This window comes from Archocentrus centrarchus, chromosome 15 (genome assembly GCF_007364275.1).
Source record: "Archocentrus centrarchus isolate MPI-CPG fArcCen1 chromosome 15, fArcCen1, whole genome shotgun sequence".
NCBI lineage: Eukaryota > Metazoa > Chordata > Actinopteri > Cichliformes > Cichlidae > Archocentrus > Archocentrus centrarchus.
The window spans coordinates 18,908,163-18,922,461 of NC_044360.1; the positions used below are offsets into that span (position 1 = coordinate 18,908,163).

The window sequence follows — 14,299 nt, forward strand, 5'->3', positions numbered from 1 at the left end:
TTTCATTTGTCATGAACTGCACGGTATGCCATTTTGAGATAAACTAGAAACTAATGTTTAAAACTATTTTGCGAGTGAACCACTGCTGTTGTATTTCATACATTTCATTACAATTAAGGTTTTTTTTTTTTGTATTTATAGTATTAAGAGTGTGAAATTTCTGTGTTAGCTTTTACAGTGAAGAAAAGACGAGGTGTGCTTTGTTCTGTGATTGATGTGACATAAATTATAGGCCTAAATTTACTTTAGGTGGTTTCAGTAAATATTAAAATGCTCAAACATTGAATGTGCATGAGCGTGGCTTTTAAAGGACATCAAAATGTGTTAATTAACTAGTTTGGTTGATGGAATATGTTTATGTAGATGCTCTAAATCCTCGAGTTTTGCCTGCATGTAGATTACTTACTTGCTTATGTGTGACATAAATAAATAAATATTCCATCAAATCATCACAACTAATATCACAAATAAATGTCTATATTAACCAATATAACGTGACATGAATTTATATGTAATTAGCCTGCAAGCTGCTTTTTAAAATTATCACTGTATTATTTACCCTGTTTATTTACCTTTCCAGTTTTTTTTTTTTTTTATTTTGTGATTAAATATATTACATTTCAAAAGCAATTGTTTGTTTTGTATTTATTTCCTCAAACTTATTTATTTTGGCATACAGTTTTCAGATTAACACACCATACATGTGATACAGGTGCATCAAAGCCAGAACAAACAGACTCAAGAACAGTTTCTTCGCAGTAGCAATCACCACCCTGAACTCACACACTCACCCACTCTAACTGTGCAACACCCACATCTCTGTGCAATATTATATTATTCATACTGAACAATATCTATCACTCCTATATTGTGTAATATCCAATATTCATTCACTAGTGCAATACTCACCATCTTCATTATTATATGTATACACTTATTTTTTACAACGTATATATTTTTATACATTCTCTTGTTTTCTGTATTTTTAATACATTTTATTTTCTGTATATATTTTTATACATTCTCTTGTTTTCTCTTGGATTCATGTTGTATATCTCCTGAACAGCTTAAGCTAGGACCATCAAACTTGGTGACTTTTCTTAAAACTTATCTGGCAATAATTCTATCATAATGAGTCAAGTTTACCACTTACCACGTTTCCAAGGTAACCACTTTTTGACAGGCATGTTTTACAAAATCAATGTAGTGCAGGTGTTCTTATTCAATTGCACTTTTTTTAAATGACATTAACAATATTTTATGTAATTTTATGCAGCCTTTGTTAATTAAAGCAACTGATTAAAATAATTTATGCTAATTTGATGACTGCATAGATTTATGAAGCTCAAAATATGTTTAGCTCAGGTATATTGTCCCTCAAACTCCATTACTATCTTGCATGTTTTGTTTAAAAAAAATTCTAATATAAACAAATAAACCTTTTGTCCATTTTAATGGTGTTTTAGGGTATACATTGAAATATATATATATTGATAGAAAGATGGCTGATCCAAGATGAAAGTAACCATAACAGCAAGGATAATCCTAAAAATTGTCATAATTTTTTTCTGACCAGAAATACTTAAAATATGCATTCTATCTAAGTTCTCTTGAAAACTTCTGATTGTTAAAGGAATGTTGCACTACAATTTCAACCAATAAAACCAAACTGATGACATCAGAATGGTGATTTTTTTTTAAATATTATAACAACACCAAATTAATTGTAGTTATTTATTATTGTGTTTATTATATTGTGTACATAATTCCCTGAAAATATTGTGGCAATATTTTTGAATAGTTTATGAGTCATGAGACTTAAAAATGGCGGGCACCAAAAAGCCCAGTCTGAAAAGCTTTAGTAAATATATAAAAATACTTACACATGTATGTAAACAAACAGCCAAATAAACAAAAAAGCTTTAACTTACAAAATTGAAGGTTCCTTTTTCTTGGTGAACATAAAGTCATACTGACTGATTTTTGAGTCACATGTTTATTAGTTAATTAGTTCTGGGTTTGGGTAGTTATGGTCCTCCAGGCAGGCAAAATCGTGGGTTTTTGTCATGAAACCAAACAGCATGCGGCAGGCAGCACATTTTCATCGTCAGCAGCTTAACCGAATAAAAACTGGCATGAGCATAAACAATAAAGGATAGAGAGAATTAAGTAAACTTGTAATGACCCTAGGAAGGGTGGTCAGGACACGTTCACATTCCGTTTTGGGCTGGAAGTGACGTATGTTACCCATTAGCCAATGATAGCCGTTTGTCCCAGAATACATTATTCTACAAACTCCACGCGCGAACATTACGAGCAGAAGGCAATTTGGTGGTCGAAACGGTGTGATTTGAAAGTGACTGCCACACAAAGTAAGTCACCGGCAACCTCTGAAAGTGCTTGTTTTATCCCCCTCCTCCGTCTTTGGACTCCTTAAAGTCACAACAAGTAAAATGCGTGAGTCAGCGGAAGTATGAACCATAGATAGCCACACAGTTGTTAGCATCAAATGTGGCGTAACGGTTTGTTAGCATTATTAGAGTTTATTAATGTACGTCGAAAAGACTCAGATTTAACTAATATGCCTTGAGTATTTTACGTTACACAGTAACTAACGTCATATCCATGTGTTTGATTATCTGCCTTGATTCATCACTTCACTAATAGCTGGCTTAGCTAACAACAGTAAGATTTAGCGTTTGAGTAATTTGATTTACATTATGAGGCAGTACAGAAATTATTTCTTATTTACCTTAAACAGAGAGTAGACTGACGATTTTGCAGTGCTGTGGTATTAGTTACAAGTTTAATCCTGTAGCTGGAGCAGACGCCTGGGCCTTCACTTCAGTGCTTCTTATGTGATTTCCAAGAAGTGCTTGGGTCATCGCTTTGACACAACACTACAGCTGCACAGCTTGCTTGTTGTTCTCAGTTTAAAGTAAAGTTATCATGATCTGATACCCTAAACCCACACACAACTGAGGATGTTATATTTGGCACTAAAAGTCTTAGAAGCATGGCGTCTAACCAGATACTAACTGTGCATGACCTTATCTTGGCCTCCAGTAACACTGTGAGGAACCTGGGCGTCATTTTTGACCAGGATATGTTCTTCATTGCACACATTAAACAAATATGTAGGACTCACTTTGTTTTCTAATCTGCACAAAATCTCTACAAACATCCAGTCTCAGAGTGATGCTGAAAAACTAGTTCATGCATTCATTACTTCTGTGCTGGACTATTGTAATTGATTATTATCAGGTTGCTCTAAAAGTTCCCTAAAAATCCTCCATTTGATCCAGAACGCTGCAGTGAGTGGACTGACACGGACAAAAAAAAGATACTAGCGTCTCCTCATTGGCTCCCTCGTAAATCCAGAATTGAACTTAAATTCATTCATCTGATGAACTGAGCAGTACTTCTCCGTTCCTCTCTATTTACTCATGATTTGTTTTGTTAAGTTTAAAAAGACAAATCATTTCTGGCTCCTGTTTGTACTAATTATCCAGTTAAAATATTTAAAGAGATTCCTTGTTTGCAGCCCTGATCTCAGCACTGATTGATTGTCAGATACATTTTTGACATAGACCAGGATGTGATTTCATATGTTAGAGGTCACAATAAGAATTTCTTTAGATTAGGGAAGTCAGGGGGCCACAAGTTGGTGACAACATTAATTGTTTTTTAAAGTGTCATGGATGTAGTCATCTAGCTCATAGAATGTCTTTATTGATTTTCTAGTATCTGTATCTCGGGGCTGAAGGAGCCAGTAATGACCACAACCACCAACTCTTCAGTTCTTAAAGGTATTGCACATATTAGATTTATTACAGTGGATCCAGGCTGAGGTTTATGACAGTGGGATTAAGTGTGCTACTCTGTTTGATGTGCCTGTAGATGTTGTTGCCTATGTTGACGTATGGTCATCCAACAAAACAGCAAACTACTCAAAGCCATTTATTCAGCAGCTACTGGAAATGGGAGCTCAGGTGAGGCATTATTTTCACTTTATTGTATTTGTTGTGTTGACAGACAGTTAAAATATAAAGTTGGGTCTATGAGTTTTTGGACAGTGACACAATTTTTGTCATTTTTCTTCTGTGCACCACATCACAGTTGATTTTAAATTCAAGAGTCAGGATGTGATTGAAATGCAGAATTTCAGTTTTCAATTGTTTTAAGGTGTTTAAAAAAGTATTGTATTAACTGTTTAGAAATTACTGCAATTTTAGGCCCAGTCCCCCATTTTCCGAGGCTCAAATAGCTGGACAAACATAATTTTTAATCTTTCAGACCTTTTGGTGCTGACCAGTGCATTTCTTCTTTTTAAGAATGGACCACATTTTGCTGCCTCTGTGATAGGTTTATTTTGTTTTGTTGTTGCAGCCCAGTGATGGCCTGTTTCATTTGCATCAACATTTATTTGGACCTCATATTGAGAGTTCCTGTGCACAGCTACAAAATACAAATTCACCACTTGGGATTAATGCCAGATCTTTTATTTGCTTAATTTATCATAAATAACAAGCAAGCGAGTCTCACCCAGCCATGAAAGTGCTCATCAGTCAATTGTCCAATTACTTTTGAGCCTCTGAATATTGAGTACTATGTATGGAAATGGCTCCAATTTTCTAAACAGTACAAACCCACTGAATTAAAGCTGAAAGTTTGCACTTCAGTCACATCGTGATTGTGTGATTTTTAATTATAGATCTAACTGTATATACTTGATACAGATATGTAAACTCATTACTTTTGTTTTACAGGTATCAAAAACCTTCAATAAGCAAGTCACACATGTAGTTTTCAATAATGGCCATTCAGCGACATGGAGAAAAGCCAAAAAAAGTAATGTGCATCTCGTCTCTGTTCTCTGGGTAGGCAGGTAAGAATTACACTCAGGAGGTTTGTAATTTTGAGCTATCATGTTTTGTTTTTGGGGGGGGGGTGTCATGAATCTTCTTCTGTCATTTCTCATTTTTGGGGATATAATGTCCAGGTGTTACGACGATGGCGTGCGTGTGGATGAAGAGTTATATCCAGCCTTAAATGATGAAAGCAATCCTGTCCTGAAGAACAAGAAGGTGAGTGAGATGCACCTGATGTTTATGTTGATATCTTAGGGTAGGCTGTAAATCACTGTTGTTTATTTTGGATTGCTAACAAAGTGTGAAGCATTCTTATTTCTATCCATCCTGATGGGTCATAAGTCTAAGCAGATATGCCCAGTCCTGTCTTAAATTTAGTAATGTTTTAAATACCTTGAGATCACTACATTAAGTCTGAATGTCTGAAGGTAACGCAGGCTCTTTACCTTAAACATATGTGTATCAATTGTTCTTTGTGTTTAATCATCCCCAAAGGCCAATTCTGAGCCAAGAATGGGGGGGTCCAGTGGTCCTGTTGTCCTATTATGCTGTTTGTGGTATTTTGCTGGTCCCCTTTAAGAAAAAAGTCACTGCAAATCAATACAAAATAAATTCGTTTTTGCTCTTATCACTTGTCTGTATATGCTGTTGTATATATTGTAATAAAGTTGTTTGTTTACTGTACTCTGCGCCTCAACATCAGTGACTTTCATCTAAAACTAATCAGCCGCGTATTTTGTTTTCTTCCTGTTCCAAACTGTTTTTTTTTTTGTGTGTGTGTGTGTGTGTGTTTGCTTCATGTAGCATCGCTGCATGCAGCCGAAAGATTCTCCAGAGAGGACACCTGAAAATGACAGGCGCATGAGGAAAAAATTAGACAAGATGATGAAAGACTTTGCTCCAAAAGAACCTTTGGGTAAGAGGTTATAACAGCATTGGATTTCTTTTTGAAGTTTGCCATTTCACACCTCTTTTTCTTCACAGTTACAGATGTGTCACCCATCATTATTGATGAGGAGAATGGAATAGTCTATAGCCCGGCTTTTAAAAGGTCAGATTACATGGCGCAGCGTTTGAAAGACATGAAGGATAAACGAGAAAACCTTTCACCCACAGGTACGTGCCACAGTAGGTGAATAGCCTGATGGACTGACAGACTTAAAACACTTAAAACTTTAAAAGGAAGCCAACTCATGAAAATGTCACTGCCTTTCAGCTTCACAAATGGTTGAATCCCCCTCACCCACTGGGCTGAAGCCTTCTCTTGGAAGCACACCAACTGTCCTCAAATTAATGTGTAAGAAAACTGGGTACTGTCTTATTGATATTGATTTACAGACATTTATAGTGTGGAATTTATCTTTCCTGAAACAGAAGATGAACTTGTGTATTTCTAAGAAAAGAAATGGGTCGGTAATCTATTGTAGACAGAATGTTTTTTTTTTTTCCCTGTTCTCAAAAACAAGACCAGCATTGTGTCTCTTGTAACAGTAAAAGCTCTTAAGGCAGATACCTATCTATAATGCCAAACTGTATCAAATGGATATCTATTTAGTGCATCAATAGGATTGGAAACATCATTAGTACATGTTCTAGTGAAATATATTAATTTAAAATTAAACAGAGAGGTCTGAAAGCAACCTGGAATCTAGAGAGAACCTGGTTTATAGTGGTGGGGATGGCAAACAAAATGGTACAGCTTAAATTAATTGAGCAATACAGTGCTGAGTTTCTGTGCGGCGCAAATCACATTAAATAGCAGTGGGCCAATATTGTTCCCTTAGGGACATCTTTATCGACTGTCTTGGATTGGCAAGAACAGAACGCACACATAGAACAAGACGCTGTAGGCTAACAATATGAGAGGCTTTGGATAGATTTACAGTGACTGCACCACAGTGTTGCTTTTTATTAGCCTCTTCTAAAAAAATATCCTGGTGTGTTTTGTTTGCTATATATGCAGCTCTCGACGCCAGCCTCTGGTTTGTTTTACATGTGCTGCTGTTCGCCTTTCACACATCCAGATTAGACACTCCACTAAATTACTGTGGGGGTGTAGTGTCCAATCTGGATGTGTGAAAGGCGAACAGCTGCCTGTGGTTTTATAATGGCGAGAACCATTAGTAATCCCACCAGACACACTGGAAAGGAAAACATTGGACAGAAAGTGGTTAAAATATGCATAAAACACTCGATTATGTATTATTATTACACCCCAGCATTTCTGTTTCTGTCTAAAATGTTCTGCTGTTCTTTGTTCTACATAGATGATCAGTCAGACGATGATTCCAGTGCTTCTGTTGCTGAACTTGGTTACTCACCTGATAAGGAAGAGGGGAGAACGCACACAGATGTCAGAGACCATGAACATCTTGAACTACCCCACAGGAAAGACTGCCTCTCACCCTGCCATCATGTTCCAGAAAGGGTCATAAGTGTGCCTACGTGCCCTGACTCTGAGAACAAAAAGGATAAAGAACGAAAGAAACAAAAAAAGTCACAAAGGACCTCAGTTAGGAAAAAAGAAACCATTGATACCGTAGAGTTTTTAGAAAGTCCTTGTCAGGGCAGGATATCTGACAACAGCAAGAACTTGCAGAAAGAAAGAAGGCAGTCGCAGATAAAGTCACCTCGATTATCACCTAATAAATCTGAAAAGAGAAAACAAAAAATCACAAAAGTAAAGTTTTTTGCAGAGACTAAATCCCTTATTTCTCCTGACACTCTGGAGTCCTCCAGCTGCCACTCCTCAGCCACGCAATGTGATGCTGCTCCGGGACAGAAAACACCCAAACAGGCTCGACAGTCATTTTCTGCATTGGTACGATCTTTCACTTCATCCAGTGAATACAAACGTGTCACCCCTGGTAAAGCTGATGGCGATGATGATGTGTTTGAGGACTATTTCTCTCCAGCTAACCAGAGATCAGAAAGACTTCTGTCTCTTAATCTCCCTGTGGAGAGCAACATTGAGATACCTTTTAAGTTGGACGCAGTCCCGAAGAAGAGAAGACAAAGAAGAAGTGAAATCTTTGGAACACAGGGTCAAAAAAAGAGGAAACTGGAAGAAAGTGACACTGGTAAAGATCAGCAGTCTGAAACTAGCAATGAAACTCAAAGTCAACAAGAAGAAGAGGAAGAATGTTTGCCTGCGTTGAATAACCCAAGTGCCGATAAAAAACTAATGGGTCAACCAACCACATTACCAGAGGATCAAACTCTGTCAGAGCTGAAGAAAAACTCTGATTTCAATGTTCCTTGTCACACTGTGGAAAGTGAGTAATATGAATTTAGAAAGCACCAGTACAAATAAAATGTTGGGATGCTGTGTAAAATGTAAATAAAAATGCAATGATTTTCAAATCTCATAAAAATCATATTTTTTTTTTCACAACAGAGCAAAAAAAAAAAAAAAGCTTAAACTGAGATATTTTACTATTTCTTGAAAAATATTGGCACATTTTGAATTTGATAGCAGAAACACATCTCTATAAAAGTTGCAACAAGTCCTCCCCGCCATCCAGACATCTTTTTTCAGATAAGGCTTTTTATAGTTCAGGAAGACAAATGTTAAATCACATAATCTTCTATTACAACATCATGTCTTCATAATAGAAGAGTCTGGGTGATGAGCTGGCCTGCCTGCATTTGAACTCTTTCAACCAATCAAAAACATTTGTAGGATCATGAAACAAAAAATATGACAAAGGACAGGACTGCAGCTGGAATCCTATATTAGACAATAATGGGACAACGTTCCTATTCAAAAGTCCAGAAGCTGCTTTTTTGAGGTGTGTCGCTGCCATCAAAGTTTTCTCATATTATCTGTGCTTTGCATTTAAAGCCCTTATGTGTAATCTGATTCTAGCATGTAGTTAAATTAGATGTTTACATACACACATAAACATGATCTCTCCAAAGATCAAGTTAGTTGCCGCCTCTGTTTGCTTTTATGTGAATTTAACATCAGTGACTGTGGGATAGATGGTGTCTTACGCAAAGCATGCTGAGGCCTGACGTCTAAGATCCTGAACAGTTTGGAGTGAGTTACAGATGGAAACGAAGTGTATCTAGTAACTGATCATTTCAATCTAAGCTTCTTTATTTACTGTTCAATAACAACATAATGTAAGCCTGTTTTCCATGTCACTATAGGGATATGGTAGTAAGAGGTGTAAAGTTGCAGTTTTCATTTAATGTTGCAGTGCATAAATGTGCAAACGTGAATGCACGCACATACAAAACAGCACCTGCTGTGTGATAGCTTGAGTGAACCCCCCTCCTCCCTCCACCACACATGCACACTCACTCTCACTCTGTTTTAAATTGTCTTGTTTTCCAATGTAGGTAGAGGAAATGAATGTACAGTCACAGCTGGTTTCACAGAGAGCCCAACTGAAGCTGAAGGAAATCACAATAAGCAAGTCGGTTTGAGTCTACAGAAAATGGTTAACAAAACAAAGGTAAGAAGACATCATGTTTAGTTCTAAATGGCTAACTGAGTTCAACAATTCAGCTCCACAGTTTAGGCCCTATGCCTTAATTGAAAGACATTTTTTCTCACTAAACAATGCATGTCTATGGTACATTTCCTACTGTGTTGTGGGAAAATTGAAAAGCAATTGAAAAAACAGGATGTTACAAATGTAATGTCACCAGTGGGAGGTTTACTGAGTCATTAAAGATATTGCTGGTGCATGGGAGTTTTAATTATAAATCTCCTATTTACTTATTCATATATTCAATCTCTTTGTTGTGTTTTGGTGCCTGCTAAATTGCATGTATTAACCCTTTCAGACACACATTGATCTTACTTTTCTTTCCTCACTTTAGTGGCTATAGTTACTTATAGCCAGTCAGGGCTTTGTACAGGCCATTGTTTATCTTCCTTTGTCACACAGATAGATTAAAAGGAACACAATGTAAAAAAAGAATTTTTTCCCCATGTTTGTCTGTAATATAGGAAGTTTAGGAAGTAAACCAAACATCGCTTGTGTGTGTAATTTCCTAATAAGTATTTCCTCCATAAGGTCATACACTTCCATGGATGTAGGCGTTTGACGCTACTGACGATACTGTCTGATCCTGAGGGTTTCCTGTGTTTTGCCTCTGTGATGGTACCATACAACTTCCTTGCTTGTGAAATGCACCTGGGCTCTGTTTTCGTTACACTAGTAACCTCAACAAGCTGTAGCTGAAATAAAGCAAAGATGATGTCATATCCCTTGGGGATCTTTTATTAGTTAACTTTATTGTAGCCTGATTGCAAAGAGGTTGTAATTGTTATTTTGGTTCTATAAAGATTGTGATGATGTTTTAATCCCTATATAGTTCTGGTAAACACAGTCATCAAATACAATTACTTCTCTTATCTTGATAAATGCTCATAGTAAATGTTAAAACTCATGTTGCTCAGGTTTGGGTGAAAGAGTGCAAATGTCTAACAAACTTAAAATTCTGAAAATGTCAGCAGCTTATGTTTATTAAATACAACCCAGATATTTTTGCTTCATTTACTGGGACCTTTACCCTTATTTCTCTGCGCAATTCTGACCTCTCCTTAATTTCGAGTATCTCATAACAATGCCGTTCTTTAAAGGACCATATTTTGCACACTGGGTAATATAGTGACTAAAGCTGTGGATATATACTTCCTGCTCTTTTTGTTAGTTACTTGCTAGTACCAGGTTGGCCCCCCTTTTTTCCTCAGAACAGCCTTGATTCTTCATGGCATAGATTCAGTAACATTCCTGAGATTTTGGTTCATATTGACATGATAACATCACACAGTTACAGCAGATTTGTCAGCTGCACATCCATGATGCAAATCTCCCGTTCCACCACATTCCAAAGGTGCTCTATTGGATTGAGATCTGGTGACTGTGGAGGCTGTTTAAGTACAGTGAATTTATCATGTTCAGGAAATCAGTTTGAGATGATTCGAGCTTTGTGACATGGCGTGTTATCCTGCTGGATCTTCTGTTGTCCAGTGTTGTCCAGGAGTGGCACCCCGTGTGGTCGTCTGATGCTGTAGCCCATCTGCTTAAGGATTAGTGTGCTGGTTGTAACGAGTGGTTATTTGGGTTACTGTTGCTTTATTATTAGCTCAAAGCAGTCTGGCTGTTCTCTGATCTCTGGTATCAACAAGGTATTTTCACCCAGAGATCTGCTGCACACTGGATATTTCCTCTTTTTGGGGCCAGTCTCTCTAAACCCTAGAAATGGTTGTGTGGGAAAATCTCAGCAGTTTCTGAAATACTCAAGACCAGCCTGTCTGTCACCAACAACCATTCCAAGTTCAAAGTCATTTAAATCATCTTTCTTCCCTGTTCTGATGTTCTCTTTAAACAGATATACCTAACAAAGTGGTGGTGAATGTATATAATACCTATCATTTTCTTCATTTCATATCACAGACTTAAAAACTCTCTAAAATGCTCACAAATGTTATGTCAGCCTCACTAATGTTTATGTAAAATATTCTATGTTACAAGAAGTAATAACCTGGCCTTCTTTCCTCTATTATTGTATTTGGCTCTCAGTAGATCAAGTGGATCTCAAGTTTTGCAGCCTCATCTCTCTGTGATTGTCTGAACTGCTTCATTTTAAGTATGTGCAGAATAGTCGCCATCAAGGAGATCTAGTCATACAAAGAAGAATTTCCTTCATTTGTGGTGGAAGTGTTTGTGCTCTGAGGCTCTGTTAGTTCACACCAGCTCTTTGTCAGAGACTCATTCATTCTCATTGCCCTTTTCTAGTGCTGCTACCAGAACATGACTACTGGATCAGATAGGCCAGAGTTTCTTTAATGGAACTTTCAGAATATCTGCATATACTTGTTTAACTTGGCTTGAAAGAATTTAAAATTTGCTCTTCTCATCAACTTTTTTCAGTACTTTAGTGTCTATAAAATAAATTGCAATATCAGGATATATTCCTTTAAAGAAAGAAGGGGCTGTAATACTGTGACATACCCATTTAGTGACTTCCCAACCCAGCTGTCACAGTGATAATGTGTTGTTTGACCAGCATGGGGTCAGGTTGTGGACTGTTTTGGCTCTACTGTTCTCAACAGACCTTAACCCCTGACTTCCAGCTGGGGGGGACCAGATATCAGAATGTGGCAGGAAAGATCTGGTGGTCCTGTTTGTGGTTAGGTGTTTGTGCTCATGATATTTTGCTGTATTGGTGCCAAGCATGTGGTTGAATGGACCACAGTCACCAGGCTGCAAATTTACAGTTTTTTACAGTAGTCAGTGTCTCTGGATGTGTTTTTTCCCTTCTCATGGCCTTGATGTTTTGCCTGTATGCAACAAAATACTCAGCAGGGTTGTTAAAAGGGCACGGCCACTGAAAGAAAGAACTCTTTCACTTGTTTAGTGCTGCATCATTCACCAAATCAAATGACAATATTAAATCCAAAAGAAGTATAATATTCATTCAGTTTCCTAGTGTCTTTGTGTAGCTGCTGCTTGGCTACTTTAAATACTTTAGATTTATCTGTCACAGATTTCAGTCTCTCTCGCTCTGATTTCTGCTCCCATGGCTTGTGTTTAACAAGCCAAGAAACAAATGAATCCAAATATGTGCTTTTAATCAACATTGTGTAGCTGCTCCACTTACACTTGATTGCCAAATATGTGGTGGCTGTTCCTGCAACAGACTGTGAGGATTAGAAGTAGCCCAGAAAAATAGGTGTGAAAGCAGTGAACACGGACACAAATGTGCTTACACAGTATGGTCATCCTTTATGTGAACAGAGATTTGTTCCCTCTTATAAGTTTTGTGGGTTTCTCTTTGTTTCAGGCAGTGAGAACTCTCGTCATGACAAGCATGCCCACTGAGTAAGTGCTGCTATAAATATCCCTGTCTTCTTATTCTTTAATTTTAATGCATTAATTAGCAAGTTGGTAAGAGAAGGTGGCTAATTCTTATTATTCATGTCTTGTAGGAAGCAGAACACAGTGGTTCAAGTAGTGAAAGCGCTTGGTGGTTTCTCAATCGTTGACCGCGTTTGTGAAAGCACAACTCATGTGGTGTCTGGAGAACACAGGCGGACTCTCAATATTCTACTGGGTATAGCTCATGGTTGTTGGATCCTCTCATTTGAATGGGCAAGTAGACTATAAGTGTTTTCAGAGACGTCGCTGGATATTATTTCAAATGTAGGATGGAGTGTGAAGCTGTCTTATCTCTAAATGAAATGTTTTCTTTTGAGTAGATACTCTGGTCCTTGGAGCAAAGGCAGTGGATTCCCGAGGAGCCGTATGAACTTGCAGATCAATTTCCTGCAGCACAGGTAAGTGCAGAACTATTCAAGACTTGACTAGAAAATGGTTAACATAGTAAGAGACTTTTACTATTACTGCTTGACTGTCAAGTAGTAATAGTAAAAGGGTCTTTCACACATTTACTACCAACATTAAGTTTACAGAAAGCTTTTTAGCTCCGCTGCCGTCAAAGACAACAGTCACAGCAGAGCTGATCTGATACTGAGCCGTCCTTCAATTTTTTTGCTAAATTCGCTACTACTCGGTCATTTGTATTTGAAATCTTCTGAAACTTGGCACAAATACTCTTTGGGAAAGGCTCGACAAAATACGGGAGATGGATTTTTGATTTTTTTTTTTTATTTGATTTTAATGAATTTTTGAAATTTTCTAGAAATACTGTAGATTGATGTGATATTTACCTTTAATCCCTACTCTTCCCTTATTACTCAGCCTTATTTCTTGGACTCCTTTGAAACTTGGTATGAGTATTCAGTGTGCAAAGCTGTACAAAATGCTTCAGACAAATTTTTTATTTAAAATTTTTTAAAATTTAATTAATAACTTCAGTGACTACTTCTCGCTTATTTATTGGCTGAACTTTTTGAAACTTGGTTTGAATATTCATTGGGTAAAGCTTTACAGCATGTTGTAGACAGATATTCAATTTTTTACTTTATTCTTGGACAAATTTTTAAAATTTGTAAGAAAATAAAGTATCAGCTCAATGATGACTGACCTACAGCTAAATTAGTTTCTGTACCAAGATATCACATTTTTTACAAATAAAGCATTTGTCAGTGGAGCTCTATGGGCCAACAGGTCTATGATGTTTTTCAGTTGTGTAGATAATTAGATATATATTATTTGAACAGCCATGTCTTCTTATTTTCACATCATCCCTTATTTAGCGCTTTCAGAGGTGACCCAGCTAATACTCAACAGTATTAATCTTTTCTCCTATGTATTACTTTCTAAATGCAACAAAATATTTTTTTTATCTGTTCAGAACTTAGAAATTTAGAGATTTTACTGGCATCTTAGTTATTATCATCTAAAAAACTACCAGCTTTTTCACACATACTTAGAATTTCATTATTGACACTCATCTGTTTACAGTACTCTTGTTTTTCCTAAAGCATCCTGTGTGAATTGTGG

The 14,299-nt window shown here is 36.9% G+C and overlaps 1 protein-coding gene across 1 annotated transcript in view; it reads left to right on the forward strand.

Moving 5' to 3' along the window:
• The first annotated feature begins 2,265 nt into the window (after window positions 1-2,265).
• The window catches only part of mcph1 (microcephalin 1), a 35,707-nt gene continuing 23,673 nt past the window's right edge, over window positions 2,266-14,299 (forward strand). The window contains exons 1-13 of the mRNA XM_030747597.1: window positions 2,266-2,372; window positions 3,745-3,809; window positions 3,901-3,992; window positions 4,770-4,888; window positions 5,003-5,087; window positions 5,676-5,787; window positions 5,856-5,987; window positions 6,088-6,168; window positions 7,139-8,146; window positions 9,219-9,334; window positions 12,678-12,715; window positions 12,823-12,985; window positions 13,093-13,170. Coding sequence (XP_030603457.1) covers window positions 3,776-3,809; window positions 3,901-3,992; window positions 4,770-4,888; window positions 5,003-5,087; window positions 5,676-5,787; window positions 5,856-5,987; window positions 6,088-6,168; window positions 7,139-8,146; window positions 9,219-9,334; window positions 12,678-12,715; window positions 12,823-12,985; window positions 13,093-13,170 — 2,058 coding nt within the window. The 5' untranslated portion in view covers window positions 2,266-2,372; window positions 3,745-3,775. The remainder of the gene's footprint in view (window positions 2,373-3,744; window positions 3,810-3,900; window positions 3,993-4,769; window positions 4,889-5,002; window positions 5,088-5,675; window positions 5,788-5,855; window positions 5,988-6,087; window positions 6,169-7,138; window positions 8,147-9,218; window positions 9,335-12,677; window positions 12,716-12,822; window positions 12,986-13,092; window positions 13,171-14,299) is intronic.